General features: G+C 37.0%; 1 protein-coding gene and 1 long non-coding RNA gene across 4 annotated transcripts in view; one reads left to right on the top strand and one right to left on the bottom strand.

The window, feature by feature from the left end:
* Positions 1 to 27,874, bottom strand: part of LOC107995627 (uncharacterized) — a 143,771-nt gene that overhangs the window by 91,487 nt on the left and 24,410 nt on the right. The window contains exon 4 of the long non-coding RNA XR_001765597.3: positions 13,529 to 13,599. This is a non-coding gene — a long non-coding RNA (uncharacterized LOC107995627). The remainder of the gene's footprint in view (positions 1 to 13,528; positions 13,600 to 27,874) is intronic.
* The window catches only part of LOC107995622 (mediator of RNA polymerase II transcription subunit 12), a 464,763-nt gene that overhangs the window by 58,400 nt on the left and 378,489 nt on the right, over positions 1 to 27,874 (top strand). For 2 of the 3 annotated variants that reach the window (XM_062073896.1, XM_017053239.3), the window contains exon 2: positions 7,057 to 11,550. In XM_062073896.1, the coding sequence (XP_061929880.1) occupies positions 8,350 to 11,550 (3,201 nt within the window). In that variant the 5' untranslated portion in view covers positions 7,057 to 8,349. Of the gene's footprint in view, positions 1 to 7,005; positions 11,551 to 27,874 lie in introns of those variants that run through there. The other variant, XM_062073897.1, reaches the window with a different exon arrangement.

Below are 27,874 nucleotides of genomic sequence, written 5' to 3' on the forward strand. Positions count from 1 at the left end.
GGCACCAGTGCGAGGAACGAAGAAGATATCTATTAATAATCGCGAGGAGAAGGATCGTCCTTTTCGACGAGTGAAAAGTATCGAGCGATAGATTCGGATTAAATATGATGTATTTAGGCATCGATATTCTTCTGTCCCCATGTCCCTTTCATCTCTCGTTTCGAATTCGAGCTATACGAACAAAACGGAGCACACCGATCTACATATTGAAATCATTCATCACCCCATTTTTTTTTTTTTTTCGTCCCCAACAAATCCATACCCCAGATTTTTCATCAACTCATCGCGTCGAGTTTTAAAACGCCCGTCGAAATAGATCGAAATTTCATCCTCCCGTTTCAAGCAGATTATACAGGCGTGCAATAAAAATATCTCGGATTCCTCGTGTCAAAATAACGAAACAAATGCATTTCCTTTGCTTTGGGCTCGTCTAACCGGCACAAAAAAAATTATTATGTAAATTTTTCATCGCTAAAAAAAAATCCTTTCTCTCTATCTCTAATTTGAATTTTTGTAATGAATCCAAATCGACGTAATAACGCAATACACGCGTGTACACGTAGATATATTATACGTGATACAAATTAACAACGATATCGAAGGAATTTCAGGGGATCTCAACTCGGGGATCATGATCTATAGAGAACCAAGTTCCTGAGGAACTTGAAATTTTCATTCCAAGCATAGATTGCGCACATCGATCTTTTCACACTTTGCCTACTACAGTATCATGGTCGCAGACGAGATGATGCACGGATATTATACTCTATCCTGGAAGGGAATTGGCCTGCACAAGAGTGGATCGCAGGAGGGAGTGGCGTTTTTTGGCTCTGAGGTGGATTTTAAATCAGACCAAATCAAATACTCTCCTATCGTTCCTCTGCCTTCTTCCTTTCTCTCTCTCTTTCTCTCTCATTTTTTCTTCTTCCTTTCTTTTTCTTTCTTTCTTTCTTTCTTTTTTTCTTTACCACCACGGGCCAATTTGGCCAATCGTAGTGGCCCAACGTATGAATTTGGCGAAAAGGCAGCGAGCCATTGGCCGATTTTAATCGAGCCGGATCAACCGCGGAACTCGATACGTTAATTGGCAAAATTTGATTCGATGCCAGTCGAACGAGGATCATTCAATTACATTGAAATGAATCTTGGCCTGGCTTTGGTTGGGCTTTGATTCGTGTAATTTGTTACTCGGAGGATGTGGAGATGTATCGTTTCGATGGACGGGAATTATTATTGAATTTTTTTATAAATAGTAAGCAGGGTGTGGCTAGGGTGGATAGGGCGATAAATAAATTGATAGGGCTTCCTCTCTGGAATAAGAAGAAAGCACGATATCCGCTGTAGTGATAAAGATATCCGATATTGGAGAATTTTATTTTCTTCTCTTTTCTTCATTTTCTTTATTTTTCTTTCTGAGACGTTGGAAGATGAAAGCGCGATACGAAAGGAGGAAGAGAGGGAGGGGAAAGAAAGTTACCTTTAGTCTTGGTTACTTTCAATGGAAAATGAATATGCTCGCGGAGATTGGAGCGAGGAAACTTGTTTATTCCGTTTGCAGATGTTATCTTGTATTTGCCTCCCATTTATCTCAGTTATAGTTCAGTAAACATTAACGAAATTAAATTCGCTACTCCTCAAGAAATCGGGGCAAGACTTCAAAATAATTCTAACTTCTAAACTTGATATTTGTTAAATTAGATTAGAAGTTAAATTTATATATATATATTCCCATTGATATATAACATATTATACAAAATTGAACACAATAAACAGAGATTTGATCCATCCACTAAATATTACGATTATTTGCCAATTTAGTTTTCCACAAATATCCATTAGTATATTCATTGCCCATGCGTTACATTGTCCGTTTATTCGTTATTATCATCTATAACGGAATTAAATAACAACGAAATACCGACATGAATAGAAAATGAAATATAAAAAAAAATATAAAAAAACATAAAAATAAAAAAAAAGCAGGCAAATTTTATTATATATTTTTCTCCATATTCAAGAAAATTATTATCACACGTCCGTATTCCCATCCTCCAGAAGAAAATCGAAGAAACTATTCGATCTCGTACTTCCCCCTCCCTCCCTCCCTGATATCACGGATAACCATCTTCCAGACGAAATCGTAAATACCCAAACCGCTTGCGGTGCACATTTCTGGCGGCCAAATGTAGAAATAGCGATATCTTATTGTTCCCCGATATGGCGGGGGAAATTGGAAAGTCCTTGGAAATAAATGCCCAAGTGACCGGGTTATCGTGTTTTCCCGGTATTGGCGAGTAATGGGATTTCAAGCCGATTTCAATTGATCCCGATGCATCGCGACAGTCGATCGCACTCCCGATAACCAGGGCCACTACTTTGACGAAGGGGGAGGGGGGAGGGACGAGGAAATTGGTGTAATTCGGTCGTGGTCCATTCGACGACCCGCCGTTATCGTCAGTTTCCGGGGGTGAACTCCCCCCCGCGACTGACAAGTCGATAATTCGATACGGATTTCTTCGTGCGTGTTACAGAGAGAGAGAGAGAGAGAATATTGGAATAAAGAATGACTCGTCTCGATACGATACGTCTCTACCTTCTCTTCTAATATTTCACGATTTATTTAATACGATATTGGATCTATACAAACGTGGAATCAGTTCTCGCCAATTTTCATATTTAATATTCCTCGAATCGTTTGCGATTCGAACGCGAATTGGAATGTAAATGAGATGGGTGTAAAAAAAGAAGAGAAAAGAAAGGAGAAGTTTCTTGAGGATTCTCGAATTTTGCGCGATGGGAAATTTGTTTGGACGAAGGAGGAAATTTCAATGAAAAAGAATGGGCGATAATTAAAGAGACAATGAGCGTACAACTTATTTTTTCGTTTCTAAGATTTTTAAGAGTTTCTACGATCGATGCACTTTTCCGAGTCAATTTTCTTTGGGGAATTTACGTATTGCGTATTGAATATATGTGTATATGTATGTATGTATGTAGTTGAACAGCGCGTTTACCTTTCTTTCAAAGGCGTACAAACAAGAACACAACACAGAGAAAATTTCATGCGGGCTTTTTGAAACGTAAAGGACTTCAATCTTGACACGAGGAGGGAAGCGCGTAAAACTAATAGATGCGATTGAAGAGTTCACGCGCAGTGTTCGTAAAGCTGACTTACGTGAATTGAAACGCGAAGGAAACAAGCCGGCTTTCACATCCTACTATTCCGCCTAAAAGAAATTCACAATCGTCGAGGAAAAAACAAAGAGATAATTGAGAGCATTATTTATTCTCCAGAGATTAGAAAGATACACAGATGAAAAATGAAATTGTACCTCAATTTTCGAAGAGAGAAAGAATAAAATTCTAAACCGGGCACGATCCAGTCGAGAAATTAGATATAAATTCTATTTCGATATCTGATTAACGCCAGAGTTGACCCATTAATGGTCGATCGATAAAGTAAATTAGTTGAACGAAATACGATCCTGCGGATGAATCCCCGTGAGATAAAAGATTTCCCTCCTGCTCACCACAATTTACTACACGACGAACAAGATCTTGGTTTTTGCATTATCGAAAAATATTATTTTTTTATCGTACAATCGTGCACGAATTATCAGTCAATTCGAAAAATATTTTATTTTATTTCTCAACATTCTGTTGCTAATCAATTAGCAATTGATTCAACAATGTAATCTCTATATAATATACATGCGTGGTAAATTTGCACACGGCCAGCTCATCAAAATACGCTTACTAAACAGGAATAATACGATATAAATATACAAACGGGCGGATACAATTAAATGCAAAGTAAATATTCGAACAGCAACTATATATATATAATCTCTAATACAATTTCCCTATTACGTGCAGATTATATTGGTGTGTATATTTAGCTTCATTCAGGAATACCAAGGCACATTCACTCCGGATCAAATTATTTTGATCTTGATAGTGAACATCGTGCAAATATACACGATCTTTGATAGATCATGTTCCCTTGAATTACGAACGCAAGCGTAAAATGAATCTTTATTGGATTAACATCGAGTTACATGGTAGAACAAATTTTCAGTAATTCATTCGATCGCTAGAAATTTAATTTTCGATAAAAATTACTAAATATTCAAAGGTAGAAATTAACTTGGAATTCTGTTTCCGTTCTGCAGAAATTATATAAAGAAATAATGTATTTATTTTTAATTTCGAACTTAACTTAAATTAAGATTTGATATAAATATATTGAAAAAATGAAATTCCATATTATATTTATAATATTGTATAGTAGAAACCAAAGTATGTTATTCATAAATTTTTCATGAAAAAAAAGAAATTCAACTTGTTCGAAATCAATGAACAAAGTAAATTTATAAACATGATTATACGTTTGTTGTTCATAAATGTATACCGTACAAGCACATCCACATAGGACAAAAGCAATTTACTTGTCTCTTTACGGGTAACTGGAAATTTTTCTTCTGACATATTCAAGGAAATATCTTCGAATTGTTTGTATCCTCCGCTTCTTTCTACTTTTTTTCAATCTTCAATGTGTACAATACACGAGTACAATCAAAGAAGAAAAATAACAACGAGAAATGCTACCTCGTAATTAGATGATCATACAATGCACGAATACATTAATTACAAACAGCATTTATCTATGATAATTCTTTTTCCTTTCTCTCAATTATTTTTGGAATGTATTCTCAATCATGAGTCACGTTTGCTAATTTTAAAAATAAATAATATATTAATAAAATAAACAATAAATTGATTAAATTCTTATTCCATTGTCTTTTGTAATAAAAATAGAAATTGTTGAAATTATTCAAGGATAAAAAATTCCAAATTAAATTATTTAATAACGTTTCAAAAGTTTAAAAAGAAAAAATGATCGTACAGATTTCACCGTTCACAGATTCTGCAAAGCGTGATCGCAATATAATTTATGATCATCTATATATCGCGCTAACTTATTTACAACGATAAAACGATTTCTCTTAAACAGATCGAAAATAAAGGGATCTGAAACCATTAGTTCAATTTACACTGTATTTTCACTTCGACCGGTTCATGTTTCATGATACATGACGTCCAGCCCACAAACTGGCATTCACGCGTCAACCTTTCAACCCCCCGTGTATAAAGACCAGTCATTAGTCTCGATGTAAAGCGTGTTAGCAAGCTTGGGGATGATGAATTACGAGTCCCTTGTTTGCGAAACGAGATGGTCACTTTAAGCACATCCCTAGGTTTTGTGCAAACTGTGTTAGTTTGAAACCCTCGAATGGATCTAAAGGCGATGGTCGCTTGCAAAGTGGCGTGTCTGCTTTATGGACACTGGAGGTGTTATATATGATTCTGATTATCGAGATTAAGGAAGGAATTGTTCGTTGAGAAAATAATTCGTGTATTTTCTGTTTAAATATCGAAATGAATTAATATCGATCGGATAAAGGGGTCGAATTATAAATTAATATTCGTTCGAGTGTTTGAAATTGGCCGAGAATACGAAATATGAAAAAGTATCAAGTTTTAAAGACGATTGAAGATTATCGTATCGTTTGTTTGATTTGTGCGAATATTTTTTTGAAATTTTCCACAATAAAATATATAATGATAAACGAAAGCAATGATGGATGATATATGATGGATTGTTAATATTAGTTTGTTATTTCGTATATGATTAAATTTCATTATTAATATTCAATCAGATGCGGAATAATTAGTACCAATACCAGAAATTCTCGATATAAAGCGCAATATAAACCCTAATATCACATTAATACCAACATTTAGCAGCGATAGTTAAAACGTTTCAATAAATATTCCAGTAAATTTGATATTGCGTCGCTCGTAAACGGATTTATAGACCATTTCTTATTACAGATAAATGCGCTACGCTTCGCCTTCCCTTCTATCCAAGTTTCTACCAGAGATTTTTCGCGATAGGCAACTTTCTTCGAACGATATCGTCAATAAAACACAGTGAATGGTTCTGTGCAGGTATCAAAAACTCGCAAACGAAACGAAATTCTAGAAATTCCCCTTTAATTGCCCCATAACATCCTAACCTATTTTCTCTATTCGACTCTTCATCGAAAAAATTATTAAAGTAAATCTGGGATGAGAAATTTTCCACGTCCCACACAATATCGTTGCCTGTTATCTCCATTCGATTCTTCGTCGAAAAAATGATTACAATTATTTCCAACCAAGAGGAAATTAATTATTAATGCAAAAAAAAATAGATACAAATAGAATTCGTCAGTTTAGAGGTCTTTCGAAGAAATTTTCAATATTAAATTTTCCGTTTACCGCTTAGTAAATTTCAAGCAATGAAAGATTGAATGAAGAAGGGCGTCTACTGAAACTAAAGTGATCACGAGGCGCTTGGGAAATCACGAAAACAATTCGCGTTCCACCGAGTGAAATAGATCGTCCCCGAAGCAGCGAACTCTTTGTTCGCCCTTGTCATTGTCGGTTAGATAAATTGAAACGCGGATTGCCGGCATTTCTGAGAGCCGACGTCGAAGCTAAATAAACGTCTTGGCCGAGCCGCCTCTATTCGGAACCCGGTCGTGAAATTTCTGAATTAACGGCCAACAGTTTATTCGAACTTCCTTTCCGATGTTTTTCGGTGTTCCGCCTCCGTTAGTCACGGCTCGATGGTTCAGAAAGCCGTGGAGAAACTATTACCAGACCCTTAATTTACGCGAGGAAGTAAGTTCCAGCCTTCTCAGAATTAATAGGGATTTCGATGTTTTCTTCCGTTTATTTCCGAAACTTATTAATGGACTTTTAATTTTATGCAAAAACAGAGTTCGAGCGGTGAGGATTATTTTCCGGATTAACAATTATTTTAATTAATTCACGGTATAGGTGGTTATTGTTGAACGTGTTAATTTGAATAATAGAGATTACTCTCTCTCCCCTCTCTCCAATTAATTTTAAATTTTGGTCGAATGTTAATCTTGCGCCGAATATTACGAGGGAAATTTATATAAAGTAGGAATGGAGAAGTACGTGTCTCGTGTCTTTCTTTTGCAGATCGATCCTACAGATATTTTGTGGATGAATCGTTGCTACGATTCCGCGAGAAAGAAAGAGTTAATTCTTTCGTTAAATATATAAAGGAAGAATGTTGATACGAAACTGGAACAATAAAATCAAATATCGTCTTTCAACTCGAAGAGTACTGAAAGTTATTTAAAATAATAAAAGAAAAACTGCCTAATGGAAATCAAAATTACTCAAGGAACTGATAATAAACTTATAAGAGAGTATCGTTGATGGAATAATCAATTTTTTTAACGTTTCGAGAAATTTACAACAGCTAATCGATATTTGAATTTCAATTATCCGTAGAAGATACAATATTGTAAGAAAAATTTAAGTGTTTATAAACTTCGAATCGCGAATAAAGATTTTTGGAATAATATTCGCGAAAATAATTCAACGATATATAAATTACCAGTAACAGTTATTTATCGAATAAGAAGACGCAAAGTGGAAAACCATATTTCCTTCGCGATACAATTTCGTCGACGAGACGACAAGAAAACTATGAAGTGAAAGCCGACAGAATAGAATCGACGAAGATTTGCGAAACGAAAAACGGCGATCACGTCAAAGGGGCGCAATAAAAGAGATTACATTCGCAATTGCGCGTTCCCTTTTTCCTCCCCCCTTGGAAAAAAATGAGAAATGCGAGGGCGGTGCTCAAAGACCTTCTGCCTGGACAAACGTTTCAAATTTTCACGTAATATTATTCGACGAGTCCGCGATTTATTAACGAAGCCCCCAGGAGAGAAACGAGCGCGAACGATCCGAATAAAGAAAATGTAAAAAAAAAAAAAGAAAAAAAAAGTAGATCGTGCGTAACAAGCTCGTTCGTTGATTTTTCGGGCCGTTCAAAGAAGGGAGAAAAATTACTCAATCAGTAGAGATAAATTTTTGGATTAAAAAATTTCGACGAATCTAATAATCGTATCAAAAAGAAAAGAAAAGAGGAACAAATATTGGTACAAAATCGCGATAAAGAAACATTTATGATCTGATCGTCTTGCGAGATTCGTTTCCAAGAGATCTGGAAGAAACAAGGAGAGAGAGAAATTCGATAAATTCGGAAAAGGAGATAGAACGACATTCAATATCGACGTTTACATGCCTCGAGTGGACCTGGAGGAATTTACGAGGCGTAAAAACGCGATCCGTGACGATTGCGTTGAAGCGAGAATCTAGATTTCCAACAGAGAGTTGAACGATAAAATCGTCACGGTGTGCGGATTGGGGCGAATTCTCGGCTACATCGGCGGAAGACCGTCGGTGGGGGCCGCCAGCATGTCGCAGTCTGGTTCAGGAGGGGTGAACGATAACCACCAGGAGCAGAACCAGGTCGGACAAACGATGGAGAACCAGCAGACGTCGTGTCAGAACGGTCGGGCCGAACCGCCTGCCGATAACGCCAAACAAGATTTGTCAAATGGCTTCGAAAACCGTACCATAGAGTATGACAGATTTTCTCAAGACAGGGCACAGCAGAACAAGTCGATCGGCCAGACTCAGAGCCAAGAACAACAGCAACAGCAACAGCAGCAACAACAGCAGCAGCAACAGCAAACTCAACAGACCGGTCAATACCCGACTGGAAGGAAGCAAGCTGTGGTCGGTGTTCCCGAAGACAGACATCCACCAAGTGGACAACTTCCTCCTCAACAGTACGGCCAAGAAAAGTCTACGGCACCGGAGAGAACGCAGAACGTGTCTCAAACTAGCACTCAAACCCTTCCTGTTCAAGCGCAACCTCAATTCGTGCCCGATTACGATCAGACCCAGTACACGCAGATACGAAGCCAGTTCGAAGTGAGACCACAAATGTATCCTCAACAAGCGCAATACGCGGAGCGTGCCGGCTATGTGACACGAGACGTGACGTACAGGGATCCCACGTTGTACCAAGGAGGCGCGGCGAATCCCATGTTCACCGGTCAAGGTCAGTACGTAACGGTTCAACACGGGTCGCAAATACCCCCTCAATCCGCCAGTCCTCAGCCGCCGTATTTCTCAGGCGTGGTAGTGCCTCAACCGACTGGTTACGCCCAATACGGTACCCAGCCCCAATACCCTTACACCCAATATCCCCAGACAATGATGAACGCGGTACCGTATACACCCCACGCGGGAATTTACCCGGGTCAACAGTTCGGTCAACAATCGCCCAATCCTCAGAGATTCTCGCAAGAGTTGGGTCAATATCAGACTCAACCGATCATCCAACCGATCGCCCAGAACGTGACCCACGGTCTCGCGATGACAACTGGCGAGCGACCGAGTCGTGGGCCCAAACCCATGGTTCCTCCCCGGGGCAACTCGAAGATCACGCACGACACCGGACATAGAAAATCGGCAAGCGTCGACGTGGCAGGAATGCAGAAGCCTAAATACGATCCCGGTCAAAACCCTGTCCCGCAGGAGCAGCAGATCCATCGGAGCGAGGGGGCGATAATCGTGCAGGGTGCACAGATAGTGGCCGATGCCCAAGACAGAAGGTATCTGGCGGCCATTAATCAAAATCCGCGGACACGACAGGATGGATTGTACGTGGATACGAACGAGGATCAGCCGCCACCTGGGCGGGAAAAAATGTGCGAGGCCGTGGCGGCCGACTGCGGCCTGTACGTGGCCAGGCCTGAACACAGGAAATCTATTTCCGTGGACGTTACATCGAGTTTCCAGCGGCGGAACGACACGATCACCTTCACGTTCCCTGGTGATGGGAATCAGGAAATATTGATGCCGGCCAGGAAGGGCGGAAGCATGGTGGATCCGAAACGGGTCGAAGCCAATCAAGTGTATCCGCCTGATCAAAGGCGATTGGACACGAGCTTGAGAGTATCTCCGATGGCTTTTGATACGAGACAAGAGAATAGGAAGAGCATAGGGGCGGACAGAAAGCCCGAATGGGGCAACGTGAGCCCTAATCAAAGAGTGGCGATACCGCAAGAAAACAGGCGATCCGATTACTTCGACGAGCACAGGAGGTCGCCTATGACTATCGAAGGGAAAAGAATGGAGGACGTTAGAAGGTCTCCTATGCCGTTCATGCCGATCCGCGAGGGATCGGCGGATCGTGGCGGCCAGAAGAGTCCCTCGTTCGTCAATCAAAATTTCGAGAAGACGAGGCAGGAGTTGACCATATGGGCCGAGCAACGCCAACGGCAGGAGCACGAGAGGAACATGATGCAGAATCAAATGATGTCCACCAGCCCACGTTCCCGTAATCAGTCGGAGGAGAGGAGAGATCCGAGAGGGCAGATCCATCAGACGGCGGACGATAGGAAGGAAGGGAGAATGACCCAATCGGCCTTTCAACCGATTCCTAACATCAGTCAGAGAACGATAATGGAACAACGTCGCCATTTGCGTCACGTCAGCGCTGATCTGACTAAACACATGGAGCTATCGAGAAAGGAGTTCGAGGAGCAGCCCATTAGCGGATCCGTGGCGAATCTGGGACCACCCCCTGCCAGCACGGCTCCATCTCAAAGGGCCAGTCCCAACATATGTCATCAGTATCCAGCCCTGAGCGAAGCTAAGTTAGATACCAAGACTGTTCTCACGGTGGTAACGGATTTCGGTGAAACGAACTTGGGCAAACCGATCGATCAGGTGGATCATATAATTCACAGTCATCGCAAGAGTCACAACGTCTCTGGCAATTTATTGACTCACAGTAAGAGTCAGACGGACAATCTTCAAAGTCAATTGGATCCGCAGAACGAAAAGTCCGACACGCTGATGCCGCAGCAACAACAGCAGCAGCAACAACAACAACAACAACAACAACAATTGCAGAATCAGCAGAGTCTGGATTTAATTTCAGAGAAGTTGAGCCAATTCGAAAGGCAGCAGAGCGATCTGCAGGCGAAGCTTCAATGTCTTCAGAGTCAAAATCAAATCCTGGACAAAGTGGCGCAGTTTCAACACCAACAGAGCGACTTGCAGGCAAGGCTGCAAAGTCTGCAAGCGCAGAACCAATTGTGCGACAAATTGCAAAGATCGACCGATTTTCAACCGCACGGGATCGGGAACGAGATCCACCAGATTCAATCGAACTCGCTGCCCAACCACCAAGAACAATCGTCAGATAAGAGTTGCCTGACGCAGAGCCAGAATACACCGCACAGCCATCATCAAACGTTATTGACCGCTTCCTATTCACAGAACTCTAATCATCAATCCTGCCAATCGTCTGTCTGCGAGAAGCTATCGCCCAGGCTGCAACACGATACCAGCGACCCGAATTCTATTCAGATACCGAACATGTCGCAGATGCCGTTGCCGTGTCTGCCGCAATTCGAGCGCACCGACGCGTCGCGCGCTTCGTTTTCGCAGTTCCATCGGCTTCAGTGCCAGATAGACGGCCACGAGGGCGTTTCGTCCACTGCCGTCTCCTCCGCTTCCTTCACCGGCACGTTGAAGAAGGTGCCTCCGGAAAAACCACCGAGAACATCGTTGATCGTTCAATCGCCGGAATCGGAGGTAAGAACATCCACGATTCCAGGTTGATTTTCACGTTAAATGTCAGTTTTCCGTTTTGCATGACGATGTGATGTAGATATGTGCCAACTTTTCCATCGTATCGTTGGATTAAATTAGTTTTAATTTTACTTTATGTGCTCTGTACTTAGTTAAAAGAAAAGAAAAAAAGGTAAGCAACCTGCCCGAGAGTGGATACTATAATTTTTTCATAATTTTTAGAAATCTCTTTTCGATGTAATAACTGTAGTTCAAAAGTGTTTCATAAAAGTTTAATCTTATAAAATTTATAAGCGTGTACCTCTATAAGAACGAAAAAAGAAGAACAAGATATCTTATTCGCGATAAAATAAGAGACACACTCGAACGATCAAAGCGCATTATTCCTTTCTCAATAATAGCTTGTAAAATTAAAATCCACGAGCAACGGTTGAATAATGCACGGAAAGGGAATTGCGCATCGGTTGGTGGAAAGGGGTGAAAATGGGTACGGGGGAGAGCGGTAGACCGGTGACCTGGGCGGAAAGGGTGCAAGATAGAGATCTCCACTTGCAGTTTTTGCCATGGAACCCGAGTGGAATGAACTCGTTAGATATCAAACTCGATGTTGTCTTTGAAAACTTCGTTACCAGCCCTGTGTACCTTTCACTCTATACCCAAACCCGATCTTTTCGTCTAGACAACTTTGTTCGTGGTAAAACTAGATGGATACCTCGTCATCGTCGTCGTCACCGTCGATGTCACCCGTTAGATCGTGCACGTGTTTCGAATATGGAATCCTGGATTTCGCGACTGTATAACGCGCTCGTCTAAATATAATCCGTATTGGAGGGATTTATGTACGTTTTTTTAATATTTTGCTACTTTACGCGATGCAAATGTTTTCTCTTTTCAATCAAACTTTCGTATGCGTTTCTAGAATATATCAACACACTTGAAATCGCGAATAAAATAAATTATTTATGGCAAATTATTATCGATTCATCGAATTACGAATCGTAATTGAAGGCAATTAAAAATACCCGAGCATCATCATCTGGAATATTATTAATTATCGTGATAATAAATTTACATTACACATCCGATCGATTATCCAAACGACGCGATAAATTTCGAAGTTTCTTTCAAAGTAAATACTCCTCGACGGAAGGAAAATATTCGGAAACAGATATAGACCTCGACTAATAGAAAATATTTTCAAACCTCCCTTCGATACGTTCGTATTATTTTAACCATCGATGGCCGCTACCCTTTCGACACGGATATTTCCAATCTTTGCCGATACTTTGCATAAAAGATGGGCAAGGGGGGCCCCGTTGTGGGGACGTAGAGGCAGGCAAGGCAAATAACCGGCTCCTCTCTCTACGCTGAAAACGTAGACGAAGCTCCGCCGGCGTCGTACCGTTAAAATTGGGTTAGCGCTGCGAGTCGCGCGCGTATGAAAAGCTCCTGAGTTTACTTTCCCAGAAGAGCAAACATCACCCCTCTCCCTCCCTTCCTACCTTACCCGTCTCTATCATCCCCTTTGCAGCACGGTGGACAATGGAGAAGTAAAGAGAATTCGCATTTCCGACCGGCGTGCGTTACCTAACCTGTCCAACGGGAAGAGAAGGGTGGAAGAATGGAGGGTGGGGGCGGATTCCACCCTCTGATACAATTCGGTAATGGAGGCTTTTCTGGAAGGGCAATACAAGCACGAAACAAGTGGCCGAATGGAGCGAATAAAGGATTGGACGAAACAAAGGGGAATGTTTCGTTCGAATGGAAATATGCCAATTCTGAATCTTGTCTTGCTGAGTTTTGAGAAAGGGATTAAGATCTGTCATGACCGTCGTGATTTTCGTTCCCGTATTTGGATTTTTAATTCAATATGGAACTTTGGATTAAAGAAATTGGCGGAAAAATTAGTCCGGTTGTTTAATCATATTGATCTTAACTTGAAGGTGTTGAAAGATTAAATAATCGTTTCGAATTGACTCACCAGTTGCAGGCTACTGGAATTCCTCCAATCCACAATTTTCCTCTTTTCTTCTCAATAACAGTCTTCTAATCCTGAAAATAATAATAATTAGTAGAATTAAAGTCGTAAAATTGATAGAAATATCGAAAAGCTTTTTAAATTATATTGAAAATTGAAATAAGAAAGTGGAAGGAAAAGAATCATAAAGTCGATTGTAAAGGATTCTGGTAAGGAGAGAAATAAATGAGACTTATAAAAAAAAGAAAACGAATATTCTCCTATTTCACTTAAGGTGACATAAGTTTTCTACCGTCTTAAAAGTATAGAAAATATCATTAATAAAATTAGCAAGAAAATTCAATTAACCGAAAGCAAGAATTTTCTATTTTCACGGGCAATTTTTCATCAGTCTTTGTAACAGCACAATGCACAAGGGTTAAGAGAATTCCCGCGTCCCTGGACCGTGGCACGTCGCCTCGTTTACTCGCTAGAGGATTCTTACTAGGCCAAGTGTCTAGGCAAGCGGGCGTGTTTCGTTCTAATGTAATTAATGTCTTCTTCTTTCAACACTTTCGGCCATGCTTAGCGATGTAAAAAAGGGAAAAGTGAGAAATAAAAAGTAGACGAGCCGGTGACAGAATTTCGCGACGTTAATGGACGTGGTGCGCTTGCGGCTCGAGAGTGGACCATCCCAGTTTATACTAGTAATTGCTCGATCGATTAATAATGCATCCCTTGTCACTCAGAAACCTCTTTAACACGGATAAATTGTCAAACAGTCGCGATCACTTGATTGAAATTACTATGGTGAAATGATAGAAAAGCGAAATGATACAAGTTCATCTTTCATTTTTTTGAAACGATTTTTATTCGATGGTAATTGCTTAAAAAAAGAAAATTGCACAAATAATTTTCTATAATATATTATTTAGAATTTTAGAGATTGTACGAATATTTTTATCTTTATTGTTTAATGTTTGAGATTTTTTTAAGATAATATCGTATCAAGATACTTTTAAAAAAAAAGAGAATTTTTACGTGCTATTAAAATATTGTTATTTGGATCAATATCTTTCGCGTTCATTGATGTTTTAATTAGATTCAAAGAAGATAATATTATTCAATTATTATATTCTGAAAAAAATTGAACGATTTCCAATAACGATTGCTTTAATTATTCCATTAAAATATATTACCTTTAAAAAGAACGATTATTACTTACTGTTTCGATATTATCCAACTACTTTTTAAAAAAGTAAAATTCAAAGAGAAATGTGATTAAGGAAAAATAAATGTAAAATTCTGAAATAACACCAAATACAAAAAAATAAATTTTGAAACAAATTAGACAGATCCAAAAATTCTCCAATTCATTTATTCAATTCTAATTTCTCTTTTGCAACCTTACGTTTATATAACCACTTTCCATACACTTATTATTATACTTAGTCATCGAATAATTAATCGAACTGCTGCAATACGAAAGGGTTGAAAACCATCCCTCCCCCCTTTGAAAACATTCCACCTTTTCAGCCAAACTTTTCTGCGAATGATCTCTCGCCCAACCTTGGATAAGTGGTTTGTTCCCTCAAGTCGGTCACTGGCTGCATTAAATCGCGTAAACGTTGTGTGTCACCGAAGATCACAACGGGAGGTTTGGGGGAAAGTTCGCAGCGTTGCGGTTTCAAAAGCTTCCCGGTTCCGCAACAGCTCCAAGCCATCCGAGACACGCCAGTTCGAGTAACGTAAATTCAGAAAGGAGCGCGTAACTCGACCGACGAGAATTTCCGCCATGCTTCTCCATCCCGCACACAGGCACACAGGTTTCATGGCAGAGCATCGGTAGGAAATTCGTAGGAGGGGGCCTGGATGGATTCGAATCGCGCGCGGATAAAATGTGAAACGAGAGAGAGAGAGAGAGAGAGAGAATGAGAGAGATTATTTCGAAATATTAAAAGCAGAAAAATGAAAAATGAATTAAAACTGATTCGATGCTCGAAGCTTACTCTTTTTTTTCGTCAGAAAATAATGTTTTTAATTAGTTGGAAATCATTGATGCGCGATCTCTAAAAAAAAGTTTTTTTTTTCTAGATGTTTCTAGATGCGAAAAGATTATACAAATTTGATTTAGTATTTTTGATTCTGTATACAGGAATTCCAATATTTGTCGGATTGATACGATAGGATTAATATCAATAGAAGATAATTGGTTTAGCTATGATTGAATGGAAATGATTGGGCGTTATTTAAATTTGTTCTTTTTTTTTTGGTGTGTGTGTGATTTTACAATAAAAAGAAAAAAAGGGATTTTCTTTACAAAGTGGTTACGTCGTGAAATATTTTTGTCTCGATGAAGTTTAAAAACGGAAATTTTCTTAATAAATTATAATTTTTGTTTTTATTACAAATGAAATATAAATTAAGTTTTATTTTAAATTTCTGTTGTTATCTGAAAAACGAGAACACGACTTCTTCTCATTTTTCAGGATTATCCTTTCAAATTGAAATTAATGACCTCTTCGCGTTTTCGCTATCCTTCTAAACTCTGGACAGTGTACATCAATTGTTTAAGGTGATAATGATAGTTCGTGAGAAGGAAACTGGCGCCCAGTAAATTTATCTCATTTCATCCCTTTACTTCTAAACGTATCGTAGAATAGAGTAATTCGATGTCGAGTCAGTTTATAAAATACTTCGATTTTATACTTTGTTCTATTAAAGAAATTTCACGAAGAAAATCGAACAATAAGAAAAAAATAATATAATGTGTAACCCCTATAAATCAACTATCTTTAAATACAATACAAGAATATTATGGAAAGTTTATGAAAACTTTATCAGAACGAAAAGGAAAAGATTAAATAGACAGAAATTATTAAATATTTAATTTAAAATTTTAGAGATGTGAAAGGAGAGCATCTGGGAATATCAAAAATTATATTAATGATGTGTATGCGACAACAAAAAGTTTTTACACGAAATGTGTCTCTTATCTAATGAGAAAAATAGAAAAAATATACGCGAGAGAGAATGTTCGCGTGCAACTTGCATAATCAATTTTTGTACGATGTAATTCAGAGTGAGGAAAAAAAAAATGATAGTTAGCCCAGAGAGAAAGAAAATTTTTGATCTATCGTTTGAAAAAAAATTCAGAAAAAGTCAATCGATCATCGTTTTCTCAACTCGATTATTTATTTACTCTCGCCTTCCGTTAATATTTCATATATATAAAAAAGCAAGAATTTTGAAAAACATATTACGAGGAAAGTTCATCGTGTCCACGGTTTCAAAGGGTTTTCCAGAAAGTGCTTTCCGTTCTTGCAAGTTGGGAATGATTCGTGGACAAACACTTCGGGGCAACAGTGAAGGCGTAACAAAAACTTTCCAGCAGTTTTCTGAATGGCAAAATGAAAACTGTCGCCAGAGAGGCCGAAAACAATCCGTTCTACGGTCCACAAAAGTCCGAGATAACAATGGAGGCGAGAGAGGAGAACCCTCTAGCTAGGGTTGGACGTCTTTGAGCTTGGCAGGGGCCGTATGTTTGCATGTCCCACTAAAAAATCGTGCCACGCGAAACGACCAGCCACCGGTTAATCAGATTTGCCGTACTGTCGCCAGTTTCTATAACTGGCGGATAAAACAGCGGCCAGAATTTGCGGCTGATCCATGCTGAAGCGAGAGAGAGAGAGAGAGAGAGAGAGAGAGAGAGAAAGGAAAAAACCGAGAATAATTGTGAAAACGAGAAATGTGGTACACGAGTTTAAAACGCGAAACCACCGTATTGCAATCACGTGAAACGACATCGTGCTGTGGAAAATCTTCCTCCGTGTCTCGTTGAACTAATATTAACAATTACGCGGTTAAGCATACCTCCATTCTATTTTAGTTAATTCGTATTTCAACGGAGGTATTAATTAAAATAGTGAAAGAATTTATACCGTTGGTGAAATTATGTAATTAAATAACGATTGCGTTATTTGTACTTCTAATTACCATTGTTCAGAAAAATGACATATATTTCAATATTGAATTTTTATTATCATTTGTTTGATCCATGGAAATTTGTGATTATGTAAAACGAAGAAATTCTTTTAATCTTTCCAGCGTTTTAATATTATATGTATATAATTCGATAAAAATTCCATTATCATTGAGATATATGAGGAGCATTGTCTTTCTTTTAAGAAGATCGATAAATAAAAGCAGTCACTCGTGAAATAATTTTAAAGATTCATCTTTTTTCAGAATTTTAATATTTTTGCTTGAAAATTAATTTCGATATTTCTTCTTTTTTTTTTTATTTTAAAGATTTTACAATCTTTCGATTAATCTTATACAAATTACAAGAAATAAAATTATTGTTTAGAATATTATAATAACGAGAGAATTATTATTACACGAAAATGTAATAACCTCATCAATAGAAGAAATTGAATAATATTAGCTTCGAGAAGCGAAGAAAGTAGAACTACCTATGTATATATATAATAAATAGAACAAAAGATAGAAGGAAGGAAGAATATTAAATAATGCAATGAATCGAACGAAATCATACCGGTGCCCGTTATATTTTCGTATTTCTTCGAGCAGACGAAAAATGCTGGAAGGCAGATTCACGGTAAGAAATTCCACCCTAGATATCTTTAATAAAAATCCGAGCACGTATACGATGAACGGGTAATCGATAAACTGCATGATTCAATTCGCCTCTAAGATACAATTTCTTAGTACTGTTGGGAATCTGATAGGAGGAATACTTTGAACGCTAAATTATTCGCAATTTAATTGCTTTAGTTCCTGTCCAATATATTTGCTGAAAATTTATTGAACCGGTTAGACACGTTAGTTTCGTTTAAACACATCCGATCGATAATTAATATCGTTCTCATTTCTGAGCATAACTGCTTCCCTTGATTTATTTTTTCCCTCTCTAATTCTGAACATGATTAATAAGATCAATTTGATCGCATCAAAGAAATATTAGAAAGAAAAATAGATATAATCAATTAGAAATAAATTGTATCTTTTGGTGGATAAGTTAAAAATAAGACTAATTCTAAAACTAGACATATATGAGCATATTATTATAAGAAATAATAGAAATAGACATATATCAAATCGGAATTTTCATTGTATCTTGAGAAATCTTGAAAAATGTAATAAATAACTTCTATCAACAATTTATTCTTAACATTAGCCATTATATACTAATTGAAAAAAAATAGGAAAGAAAATTATAAGACAGTGATATCTCAATAACGCGGAGCGTCTACGGAAAAATTTTCTCGACCGATATTCTTCTTGTGAGTCGCCATTTTGACACGCGATCCGATTCAAATGGATGAACGAAACGACACGGAAAAAACATTACACCGCCGGTCTCGTTACCATTAATTCAACGGTGATCGACTTTCGAGCACCGATCTGATCGGTAGCAATATATTAATTGGGTTTTCATTCTCGTGCTGCCAGTGCGCGAAATATCCGAAATATCGGTGCCTCGCCACAGCTCTTTCCGCTTTTCCGATTATCGATCGACCGCGGTGACCATTTTTTGAAACGGCACGTCTCGCTTCCTATTCCATTCCGCTCCCAGTTGTTCCAGTTGTTGTGCTCGGTCGTTGTTTATTTTCGAAATCTCGTGCGCCGTTCCATCCAAGTCGCATAAAAGTGACACAAACCCCCGCTAAACGCAGCGACAACAATGCATTACGAGCCGCGCCCCCGCGGTTCCCCTGTTTTTCCGTTTCCCACCGAATGCTAACAAACGAATGCGCATGTTGGTTTTTCCATTCTTGCGAAACATTGATATGATTTTATCGGCCCGCGATTCGTTGTTTGATCCTGTGTTAACTCGCTTGCCGAGATTTTTTTAGGGGATTCCAGAGGAATTTTAAATGTTCTCGATAGTTCGACAGAGGGAAAGTGATTCTGAAGTTGTAAAATTGTTGCGCGAGTTGTAGAAGTTACGGTGGAAAGCGTTTTCCTCGTGATCTATATCGCGTTTATTCTATAATTTGATCTAATGTGTGTGAATTTGTTTTTTATTTTTATTTTTATTTATTACGTATTTATGTATCTGTTATTGTTATATAATTGTTATTGTTACGCGTTTGTTGTGAGAGAATTAATAAAAGAATTGATAAAATTGAATTATATTTCTGTTTAATCAGAATTATTTTCATCGTTTTGCGTGTTAAAGATGAGAAAGATGCAGATTTATTTCGGTCGTGTGTATTAAATATCGATTCGTGAAACGTGAATGATTTTTTCGTGCGTGCAATATGAAATAGAACAAAAAAAAAAAAAAAAGGAAAAGGAAAACGCATTGTACCGTCTTTTATCCTTTTCTATTTTCCATTTTTGCATACGGTGAAATATGTAAAAAAGAGTATGCCGCTGGCAGTAAATCGATATTACTTTTTTGAATTGTAAAAAAAAATGTAAAGTTCGAATATGGAGATATTATGTTATAAGTTAATAAAAAATATTTTTATAGCTTCAATTAAAAATTATTTTCATTATATAAGTTTTTAAAAACTTATAATATCTTCAACAAATATTTTCTCGTTTTAATATTAAATTGATCATTTTTAAATGTTTGTTATTAAATAAAATTAACCGTCGATAAAGACATTGATCGAGCAGTGGAAATGTAATCCTCTTGAAACGAACTAAGACTACGAAATGAAGATTAAAATTTCATCGAGTTATTAAGTGAGATTAATTTAAATGAATAATCAACTGCTATACTTAGTTAATCTGTGTTGTCATAAATTATATAATATACTTGCAATTTTCTAATAAATTATACGCGACTCTCCAATCACTTCGATATTAAATATTACTTTTCAACGATGTACAATTAATATTTCAAAAAAATTTATTACGAATTATTATAATGATCCAAAATAACATTGATTAAAAATTATAAAAATATTAAGAGCGCAGATAATAAATATAAGAGAGAATATTCATGATATATTTGTACATTATTAATATAGAATGATAAAATAAATGAGTATTACCTTTCCATCTCTCATTAACGAATGATATAAGTTTATTAGATGAAACGAGGCTGAATCGTGTTAAGTAATCTCGTCTTGAATGACTCAGGGCTAGTAATTTTCTCATTATACCTCATCTCCTTCATATTTCTATAATTATCATTCGTGATAAAATGAATTTTCAATAGGAGAAGGATGGGATTATTAACGAGTTTTTTTAGTAAATTGTATAATTATTACGTAACGAGAAAATGTTTTATCGTTTCAAATCACAACAGGATAAAAATTAATACATAAATAAAAATTTAAAACAAAGAAGGAAGAAGAAGAAAAATATTTGGATGTCAGTTTGACAATTACTTTCATTAGAGAGAAATATAAGAAAAAATCAGATTTATTTGCGATTTTCAAAAAAACAATGGACACGAAATTAATTAAATAATAATCGTTTTCCGATCTATATTCTAACCAATATTTCTCAGTCAAGTTTTTACTCAAATTTTAATGGGAATCTGCGTGTAATTCTCCATTCACAATTAGAGCACCTCGACAAGGTAATTAATATTCGTTGAATTTCAATAGTATCGATTACAGAGGGAAATAAAATCGTTCCATTTCGTTGAAATGAATTCAGTTGATGCGAGTAAAGCCTATCATCTTTCCCTATTGATAAATGTATTAATCATTTCTAAAAAAAAAAGTGTCCATTTACATAAATTAAATAAAAAAAAAAAAGATTACATTTTAGAATGATTTTAATTAAATATTCGTGAAAATTGTTAATTAAATAAAGAGGAACAAATTTTTGAAATGAAATCAAAATAATAATTGAATAATAAGAAAAAAGAACAATGAGAATATATCATTTACTTTCTTGATTCCTTTGCGCGTTTTAAATTATTTTATTATCCTTTGTCTCGTACAAAATATCTTGACGTTACAAAAATTCATTCGCGAAGATGTACAGTCTGTAATGTACTATAATGAAATTTTCTCTTGCAAGAGAGAAAAAATAATTATTCGATTACTTTGTACTACACCAACAATCGTTAAAATACCTTTCCCATGAGGATGTACAAATTAAAAAATACTTCCTACCTTGTTTTTTACGTCGATCAGACGCAAGTTTGAAAAATATCGAAACGAATAATCGTGTATTTTACTTAAGAAAGAAAAGAAGAGAGAGAGAGATTTTAAAAAACGAGAGATTCATAAAAATTAATGAAGAAAAACTGTAAAAACTATCGTGCAATTTTCTTTCTCTTTATCTCTTTTGAGAAAAACTTTTTATTATTATCTTTCCATAATTATTTCCCTTCTCTTTCATTCTTAATAATATCTTGATAAAAGTTCAACGACCAAACGCGAGATCCTGTATCAGAACAAAGTGGAAACTTTCGCACCGTTAATGAGGCGCGGGGAAAAAGAACTCGAAAACGTGGCCGCAATTTTCTCCGCGTCACTGTCAATAGCAACCGGCAATAATAACGAGATCGAATGGTTTTTCAGAATCTATTTCATTTAGAAATTGAATATCACTTCGACTCGAACCAAGCGATCGCGGTCAAAGCGGTCCGGGGGTGATTGTATAATTATCCGAATGGAGCATCGCGCAGAAGGTGGCCGAGTGCTTCCTCCCCGAAGTGGGATTCTCATTTCCTTTGTACGTGGATCCACCGATGGATTTTTTCACTTATTCTCGTGCTCACCGCCATCCACCGCTCGTGCCACGTTTCATTTCGATAAATTGATTTGTTTTCAATTCTATCCCCAGAGGTGGCTCCTAGAGTTGCCTACGAACAATGGCTAATCCCTCTTAACGAAACACTTTTGCAAACACTCTTCAAATTGATTCTTCTACATGTATATATTCTTTCTAAGTTTTGATTGGATTAAGGAATGATTATTTAATTTACTTAATTTAATATGGATGTAGAATATAAATTAAACGAGTGATTTCGTGAAACAGGTAATTTCATATTTCGTTTCATTGTAATATGTTCTTTTCGCACAATCAGAAGCGCGAGAAAAAGATAGAATTTTTTTAAAATTTGCCTGAAGTTTATGCATAAGTATTTATTTAACTATCGCGTGTCATTCTACATCACGAGTAAGTTAAATTTGTTAATCCGCAAAAAGAAAAATATTTGAAAAAGAAATATACATATTCTAGTATTTGTACTCTCGTGTTTATATACACTTGAAAACATCTCAGAAAAAGGGGAAAAAAGAGATTTCATAAAAAGAAACGTTACAATGATCATAACGCAATATTATTCGTGTTTCCATTCTAAAAATATTCTTCGACGAGTGTACAAATCGTAAAATAAACAATTGTGAGCCACTGTTGCCAGTTTCTAAATTCTTCCAAGTAAAGTTTCCATTTTCTATCTTCGCGTTCGAGTTAATTATTTGTTCTAGCGCCGCTACATTCGTGAACGCGACCCGGATTCGACGATTAAAACGGTCGATAAAAACGTCTGAAAGAGGCGACAAGAAAAATGGCGGTGGGCAGAGAACGGGGCGAGAAGGAGCGACAAAAAGGGATTAAGAATCGGGCAACTAGGAGGAACTGGACCGGTGAACAATTATCGAAACTGGGTCGAGCTTGGAATATTATCCGTTGGCCGAGCACGTTGGTACAACTCGATGGAAAACTCGTAGCAATTACGAATACGGACAACGAAGCCGGTCCCCGATGCCAAATTCTGGCGATCGCCTCGACAAGAAATGGAATTCTATCCTGTCCCTGTAAACGATATAGAGAGCAAAGTGATTGTGTGTGTCGAGTCGCTGGCCAGAAATTTTGGAATCAAATCCGGATTAGATCCTCTTTACATCTTTCCCCCTTTGTTACAATTCAAAAGTGAGATTGAATGCACGCGTTGGCATGCATTTCCGATGATCCGGCGACTCATGGTGCGCCAGCGTGTTAAAGAATCGAGAAATGAACACGAGGAATCGTAAAGAATAATCTTCGGTTCTTTATATTCATCCTATCTCAATCGGAGCGATCATCTCGGTGAAATTCCAAATAAATTAGAATCCTCTCGTGGATGGCCAGCAATCGTGTGACCAGCAAAATAAGGAGAAAATAGGCGAAAGAGCGTGCCATGGAAATGGAGTCCTCCCCCTCCCCTAACATGTTTCCTAACTTTTATATCTCGTAGAGTAAAGATCACGCGTTTTGTGAAAAGTTTGTTACCAAGGTTAAGCCTTGGTGGAATTCCACGAATTTCGGCGAGATTACTCGTGGCACGAGTCGCCGCCGTGTTATTTAACGGGGAGTCGAACGAGAATGAACTTTCGACAGATTGGTTGTCGAAGGGACCTCACCGCGATGGAATCGAGCGAAACCCGATGGCGAAAATTGAAATCGATTTCTCCGCTACTACACTCGACTCCGTGGCGCAATTTTCAATAGGGATAAACATCCGTGCGTCCGGATTAACGAGAATGATTTAACGGGACCCGAAGCCCTCAATTTCGTTTACAAATGAACTTGCCGCGATGGTAATGCGGACAAATTGCGGCCCATCCCTTAGAGATATTAATGCCTCGGGTGTGCCGTTTTAATACGAGAGGAGAGGAAGGCACGAGGTAGCCTCGATTTCTCAAACTTTTCTGACTTAATGCGCCCTCCTTCTCTTCCAAGAATTGGGCTAAACTGTGCATGCCGTTGTATTGGTTAATTAAGCACGTACAAGAGTATGAATAATTTTGGAAGATGTTATTTCGTTTATTACCTTATTCGAGAATTTTTTTCAAATTTACTTGAGTAGATTTTTAATTATTCCTCCGCGGTATAAATATGCTTGGAGTTTTGAAAGTCAAAGAACGATTTCGATTATTATTATTTGATCTCTAAATAATACAAATTTTTAGACTAATTAATTAATTAATTAAGGATAATATTGTCTTATCTATTAATGACCCCAATAATTGCAAATTACTATTTGATCTCTAAATAATTGGTATCTCGATCAAATACAAACCCATCGTGTAGAATTTCTCTTGGACCGTGTTTCCCCGTGGTTTTCGAGTGTCGCAATAACCACGATTCGCGTCCGCAAACACAGTCCAATTCATTTTATCACGCTCAACATTCGAAACGAGCATGAAACATTGTTTCGATCGCGGCTTAACGAACTGGTTTCGCGAGTAGCATAACGTAAAAAAAAAAAAAAAAAAAGAGGAAAAAAAAAAGAAAAATCTTGTTTAGATGGCATTGTGACGAGAAACACAATTATTAATCTCGCGGATTAATCTATTTTATAGGGATTTGAAAATATGATCGAAACTGAAATTCCGAAATAAAATGCATTTTATTCGTGGACGTTCGACGCATGAATGAAGCATAATGTGGGAATGAAAAATGGAACGAGAAGGGAATTTTAACAAAGCGATACGAAATTGTCACGGGCTTGCGTCAAATAAAACAATAAAACGTTTCTCTTGGAAATTTCGTAAAATGATTTTGTCGAATAACCTACGTTTTGATACAATTTGAATGGGACAAGATTCAAATTGCTTTAAAAAATATATAATGTATTTGGCGAGAAATATAATTTTATATTACATTTGATGTACCACCATACAGAAAATCGAGCAAGATTCTCGATGACGGATATTGATTTTCGATTAATGCAAAGAACGATAATGGAAACGAGCGAGAAATGCGACGAAATCCAAAAAAAATGTACAAAAGAAAATTCTTTTTCACATAAGAAAAGTTCATGATCGTACGCTTCAGCCGCGTATATAAATATAAAATGATACGTTGTATCATACGTTTTCATACGTTGTATGAAAATTCGACGAATAATATAATTCATTCAGGATAATATTCGAATGAAATTCGCTTGAAAATTTCTGATATTTTATCACAATTGAACTACTGAATGGAACAATCTTGGCGAGGATCGAATTAAGTGAAAATTATTTGGAATCATCGTTAGAGCCAACCAGTGGAAAGCATGCATGTGGCACTCATAATAGTTTTGAAGTATCGCGAAATCTATGTAAAGCAATTCGGTAAATGGATAACCGGAAATACGTGGGGCCAAGCCCGGAAGATAACAGTTGCTGCGGTCGAGTTTGCGACATTTCAGCCAATGGGGATGTGTCGAGAAGGACTAGTGTTATTCGCGCTATGCCGAACCATTGGAGTAATTGGACTAATTACCCTACGCAATTATCCGGAATTAATCGAGATAAACCGCTTAATTAGCACCACGTTCGTTGTTGCTTGCTACGGTATTCGTTGTTGATTCCAACTACCTCGAAATATATTACAGACTATTTGAGAATCTTCGCCTTGACGCTCTTCGTGTCTTCTTCGAATCGATATTTCGTGCGATTAAATCGCGAGACGATGAAATTTCTGATCGTTCGAATCGGTTCTTTTTCAAAATATTTCAAACTGTTTTAACAAAACATCACAGGTGGTTCTAAATACAACATTTGCATAAAATCAAGGCAGAAAATCAATTTTATTTCATAAATAAATTTTTATCTGCATATTATACGCCTCGAAATTCAGGAAATATCCTAATTTACAGAGCCCTCAGCTAAACTAAATATTATTCCAGAAATTTTATATATATAATCAATTTTATTGCCTGATATTTAATATATTTTTGCACGAAAACCAAATTTTCCATAAGAATTCACACTAGTTTCTGCAATGATACCGAATCATAAACTTGCAATGCTTTTTTCTAGTTTAACATCTAGTTTAACGCCGTTTAAGTAAATTATTCCGCGAAAGGATCCAACCGCACCGACTCGAGCCAACGAACAGGACGAATCGAATTAAAATCGTAGTTCGATTCCCGGCCGCGCTTAGTTTGCTTCGTCATCAGACAAGTTCACACGGCGAGTTTTCCGTAGTTGTTGGTTAACGTAGCCGCACCGTTTTCGATTGGCCAATTAAGATTTACGCGTTCCCAGCAATGACACGGCCCCGACACGACGATACTGCGCACGGTTCGACAGTTCCCATGAATTTATCGTTTTATCGTTTGTTCCTATGCCAGCCAGATATCCACGCCAGAACGACGTGCCACGTTCCTCGACCGGATTTATTCCCTGCCGGGGGAAACAACATTCTGAACGCCATAAAGGAACGAGATAACGACACGATCATCTATCGGCATATGTGCAATATTTTTTCTTTTTATTTTTTTATTTTTCTTTTTTAATGCATTTATATGCGTTTATGCGATGCGAAATTGTGACTTTTTATTAAATTTTTGGAGACGATTTTCGAGAAGCTAGTTATTTGACTATGATTTTGGGGGATGAAGTTGCAGTTGCATAATTTTGCAGTTTTTTTTTTAAAAATAAAATTAGGTTATAAAATTCTGTTAAGTATCAGCAACTTTTTCAATTTTACATCGAATAGAACATCGGTTAGTTTGTAATTTCTAGAATTCACATTTATAGATACGTGTATTCGTTTCGTTGCTAAACTTGTATTCTCGCTAGAGGGGGGGAATATATTCATAATATTAATTATAAATTCGAGAAGGAAGTTTGCTAATAACCTTGGTAATAATGAAGCAATTCTGTGTTTAATTTTAAATTATACGATAATAATGGTGCAATAATATTAAAAAGCAACACCATTAATTATTTCTTTCGCGCATCTCGATTTATATTCGAATTATATTTAATATTTGCTTGTAACCTGAAAAAAAACACGATATAGCATATTGGAGTTTCGACATAAAAAGGGAACTTTATGAATAATAGTAGACACCGGAAAGCATTTTCAGGAAAACTGAAAATATTTATATACGATATTTGCAGAACACGAGCCGTTTTAACCAAAAATATTTTTGTTCCTCCATTTTACATCCCTCTAAAAAAGTTTCGTACCCCTTTGTTTTCTGCTCCTGTCGCTCACAAAATGAATGCTTCGTTTATAGTTTTCACTTGAACATGTATTGAAAAATACATGATAAAACTCAGACAACGAAACGTTGCTGCAAGATATTATAACAATTCCATTGCTGTTTTATAATTTTAATTGGACTTATTTTATATCGTAACTTTCGTCCTTACGAAATTACAAATATTTCAATCTCCATCGTTGAACATAAATATTTTCTCTTGTTATTTTATCTTTGTTAATTAAATTTGCTCTTTTATCACGATTAAAAACAATAACGAATCATCGCCAATACACTCACAATTATATCTCTCGAATATTTTTTAAAATTGAAAAAAAGAAAAAAAGAATCGCATTATCCCTATTCCAATCTCTTTCGTCAACCTCTTCGTATATCATTCTCGATTACATTCAAGGCCAATTCCATTAATCTTGCCCAATTTCTCAAAGTAGTTTCGTCAATAA

This window comes from Apis cerana, linkage group LG4 (assembly GCF_029169275.1).
Source record: "Apis cerana isolate GH-2021 linkage group LG4, AcerK_1.0, whole genome shotgun sequence".
Taxonomy (NCBI): domain Eukaryota; kingdom Metazoa; phylum Arthropoda; class Insecta; order Hymenoptera; family Apidae; genus Apis; species Apis cerana.